The sequence below is a fragment of the Geospiza fortis genome, unplaced genomic scaffold (genome assembly GCF_000277835.1).
Source record: "Geospiza fortis unplaced genomic scaffold, GeoFor_1.0 scaffold395, whole genome shotgun sequence".
In the NCBI taxonomy this organism is placed as follows: Eukaryota; Metazoa; Chordata; class Aves; order Passeriformes; family Thraupidae; genus Geospiza; species Geospiza fortis.
Window position 1 is genome coordinate 23,995 of NW_005054915.1, and position 4,259 is coordinate 28,253.

The window sequence follows — 4,259 nt, forward strand, 5'->3', positions numbered from 1 at the left end:
AGCCCCCTTTCACCCCTAAATGCAGCATTTCCTGGGGATAAAACCCTTCCCAGACTCATGAGAAAGCAGGATTGTCCTTGTAGCCCCCTTTCACCCCTAAATGCAGCATTTCCTGGGGATAAAACCCTTCCCAGACTCACGAGAAAGCAGGATTGTCCTTGTAGCCCCCTTCACCCAGAGATGCAGCATTCCCCAGGATAAAACCCTTCCCAAAAACACAAGAAAGCAGGGTTATCCTTGTAGTCCCCTTGCTGCCCTTTCCCCCAGAGATGCAGCATTCCCAGGGGATAAAACCCTTCCCAGACTCATGAGAAAGCAGGATTGTCCTTGTAGCCCCCTTCGCCCAGAGATGCAGCATTCCCCAGGATAAAACCCTTCCCAAAAACACAAGAAAGCAGGATTGTCCTTGTAGCCCCCTTCGCCCAGAGATGCAGCATTCCCCAGGATAAAACCCTTCCCAAAAACACAAGAAAGCAGGATTGTCCTTGTAGCCCCCTTTCCCCCCTAAATGCAGCATTTCCTGGGGATAAAACCCTTCCCAGACTCACGAGAAAGCAGGGTTGTCCTTGTAGTCCTCCATGGCGACCTTCTCGAGCTCGGGGCCGCCCTCAGCCACGAACCTGGCCAGCTTTTCCACCACCTGCCGCGTCTCCGCGTCCTCTGGGGGCAAAACTTTAAGGAGGCTGTCAGTACTTGGGGTTCAACTGCCCCCACAACGGGAAACGGGGAATTACTGCCGGGAACCACGGAGCAGACACACGGCAAGACGGGGAGAGAAAGGATGAAACGGGGCACGCAGTTGTAGAAAAGCGTTCGCAGCAAAATTCCTCGTTTCCTGAGCTCCCCCGGGGGGTTCCTACAGGGAAAATCTAAAGTTTGGGGTGGGGGGGAGGTTAAAGCTCATCCCATTCCCACATTTTCTGCTATCCTAAGATTTCTTTGGATACTTTCACGCTTTTCTGGGAATTCCAGCCCATTCCAGCCAGGAACTCCCTCCCAAAATCCCACCTAAATCCACCCTCCCTCAGTTTGAAGTCATTCCCCGGGTCGTGGAGTTCCAGCCCTTATCCCAAATTCCCTGCAGCTCTCCTGGAACCTTTTAGGCTCTGAGGTCTGACTGAAATTTCCCTTCTCCAACCTTTCCCAGGGGCAGCCACAGCTTCTCTGGGAATTCCAGCCCATTCCAGCTAGGAATTCCCTCCCAAAATCCCACTCAAATTCCCCTTTCTCAGCTTAAATCCATTCCGTGGGTCTTGGGATTCCCAAATCCCAAATCCATTCCCTGGGTCTTGGGATTCCCAAATCCCAAATCCATTCCCTGGGTCTTGGGATTCCCAAATCCCTAATCCATTCCCTGTGTCTTGGAATTCCCATCCCAAATCCATTCCCTGTGTCTTGGAATTCCCATCCCAAATCCATTCCCTGGGTCTTGGGATTCCCATCCCTAATCCATTCCCTGTGTCTTGGAATTCCCATCCCAAATCCATTCCCTGGGTCCTGGAATTCCCATCCCAAATCCCTAATCCATTCCCTGTGTCTTGGAATTCCCATCCCAAATCCATTCCCTGGGTCTTGGGATTCCCAAATCCCTAATCCATTCCCTGTGTCTTGGAATTCCCATCCCAAATCCATTCCCTGGGTCTTGGAATTCCCATCCCAAATCCATTCCCTGTGTCTTGGGATTCCCATCCCTAATCCATTCCCTGTGTCTTGGAATTCCCATCCCAAATCCATTCCCTGGTTCTTGGGATTCCCAAATCCCAAATCCATTCCCTGGGTCTTGGGATTCCCATCCCAAATCCCAAATCCATTCCCTGGGTCCTGGAATTCCCAAATCCCAAATCCATTCCCTGTGTCTTGGGATTCCCAAATCCCAAATCCATTCCCTGTGTCTTGGGATTCCCATCCCTAATCCATTCCCTGGGTCTTGGGATTCCCAAATCCCAAATCCATTCCCTGGGTCTTGGAATTCCCATCCCAAATCCCAAATCCATTCCCTGGGTCCTGGAATTCCCAAATCCCTAATCCATTCCCTGGGTCTTGGAATTCCCATCCCAAATCCATTCCCTGGGTCCTGGAATTCCCATCCCAAATCCCAAATCCATTCCCTGGCTCCTGCCCCTCCATCCCTTATCCCAAATCCCTCCCCAGCTCTCCTGGAGCCCCTTTAGGCTCTGGAAGCAGCTCCAAGGTTCCCCTGGAGCTTTCCGTCCTCCCGCTTTCCTTGGACATTCCAGAGATTGGGAATGCACCAGCCCATCCCAGTTTGGAGGTTTCAATTGCACCCAGTTCATCCCAGCAGAGGAAAGAGCAGGAATTGGGTTTTAATCCAGATTCCAGCTGCCAACCCATTCCCAGAACATTCCCAGAACTGTGTGGCTGGAGCAGCAGCTCCAAAATCCCTGAAGTTTGGCTTCTGTGCCCAGGAATTCTCACGGGGATCACGGAGTGGGAACAAACCCAGAGATTTTGGGAATTTTTGGGAAGCCACGCTGATCCAGTGGGATCAGCCCCAAAATCCTGAAACGAAGGCAAACCCACCTCAGCTCTCTGCATTTTCCCCAGCACATTTCACGCTCAAATCCCGAATTCCCAGGATCATGCTGGTACAAATCCCAGCAGAAAGGGCTCCATGGGATTTTTAGGGATGGATAAATGAAGCCACAAAGCCGAGTGTGACTCGCTGAGCTCCTTTTATCCATTAAAACCCACCCGTGAAATTCCCATTCTGAAGCAAATCTGCCTCGGGGCTCCCTGCCCTGGGTTATCCCAATAAAACCCAGGATAATTCCTGCCACATCTTTGTTTTTTGAGGCATTCAAGACCTACAGGTGTGATTTTTTTCCCTGGATTTTGGATTTTACCTGGGCACAATTCCATGCTGGATGCATAGTTTATTTTATTTATTCACACACATGGATTTTCCCTGCACGCCCCCAAACTAATTCCTCATTTTCCAGCACTTAAACCCCCGAAAATCCCGTTTTAAGGACAAGAATCAGGATTTCCTGGAGAGCCCAGCACTTGGCACAACATTCCAAAGGTGCAAATGATAATCGGAGGGAATCATGTCCCAAAAGGATCCCCTATCCTAGGAGGGAATCCTGGCCCTCACTGACCTCTATCCCAGGATAAATTCACCCAGCTTCCCACTGGGACTGAGGGGATCCTATCCCAAAATTATCCCTGTCCAAGGACCTGAATCCCACCCCATTCCCTAGGGGAACTGAGGGAATCCTATCCCAAAATTATCCCTGTCCCAGGATCTGAAGCCCACCTTATTCTCCACTGGGACCGAGGGAATCTTATCCCAAAAGATCCCTGTCCCAGGATCTGAATCCCACCCCATTCCCTAAGAGGACTGAGAGAATTCCATCCCAAACTAATCCCTATCCCAGGACTTGAATCCCACCCCATTCACTAGGGGAACTGAGGGAATCCTATCCCAAAATTATCCCTGTCCCAGGATCTGAATCCCACCCCATTCCCCACTGGGCCTGAGGGAATCCCAAACTGATCCCTGTCCCAGGACCTGAACCCCACCCCATTCCCTAGGGGAACTGAGGGAATCCCAAACTGATCCCTGCCCCAGGACCTGAATCCCAAACTGATCCCTGTCCCAGGACCTGAACCCCACCCCATTCCCTAGGGGAACTGAGGGAATCCTGCCCCCACTGCACCCCTATCCCGGGATGGGCATTCCCATCTCCAGCCCCCGAGCAGGAGCTGCCACTGACCTTTGATCTCCAACCACTGCTCATAATCCTCCTCCTCCTCCTCGTCGGGGCCCTGGAAGACGCTGAGGCGGCTGAGCACGGGGCTGGCTCTGGGCTGGGAGAGGCTCCGGGCCTGCAGCATCCGGCTCAGGGCCTGCCCCGTATTCTTAGGAGTTCTGGGTTTGGGGTGGGAAAGGCTTCAGGCCTGCCCTGGCTGCTTCTTCACAGGGTTTGGGGCATTCCCGGTGTTGTTGGGGACATTTGGGGCACTTTCTGTGGAGAAAACAAAAGGAAATTATTCTTAGGAGTTCTGGGTTTGGGGTGGGAAAGGCTTCAGGCCTGCCCTGGCTGCTTCTTCACAGGGTTTGGGGCATTCCCGGTGTTGTTGGGGGCATTTGGGGCACTTTCTGGGGAGAAAACAAAGGGAAATTATTCTTGGGAGTTCTGGGTTTGGCGTGGGAAAGGCTCCAGGCCTGGAGCATCTGGCTCAGGGTCTGCTTTGGCTGTTTCTTTCTGGGGTTTGGAGCTGGGGCATTTCTGGAG

The 4,259-nt window shown here is 52.3% G+C and overlaps 1 protein-coding gene across 1 annotated transcript in view; it reads right to left on the minus strand.

Moving 5' to 3' along the window:
* Positions 1-4,259, minus strand: part of SUGP1 (SURP and G-patch domain containing 1) — a 17,219-nt gene that overhangs the window by 10,678 nt on the left and 2,282 nt on the right. The window contains 2 exon segments of the mRNA XM_031065601.1: positions 549-672; positions 3,738-3,989. Coding sequence (XP_030921461.1) covers positions 549-672; positions 3,738-3,989 — 376 coding nt within the window.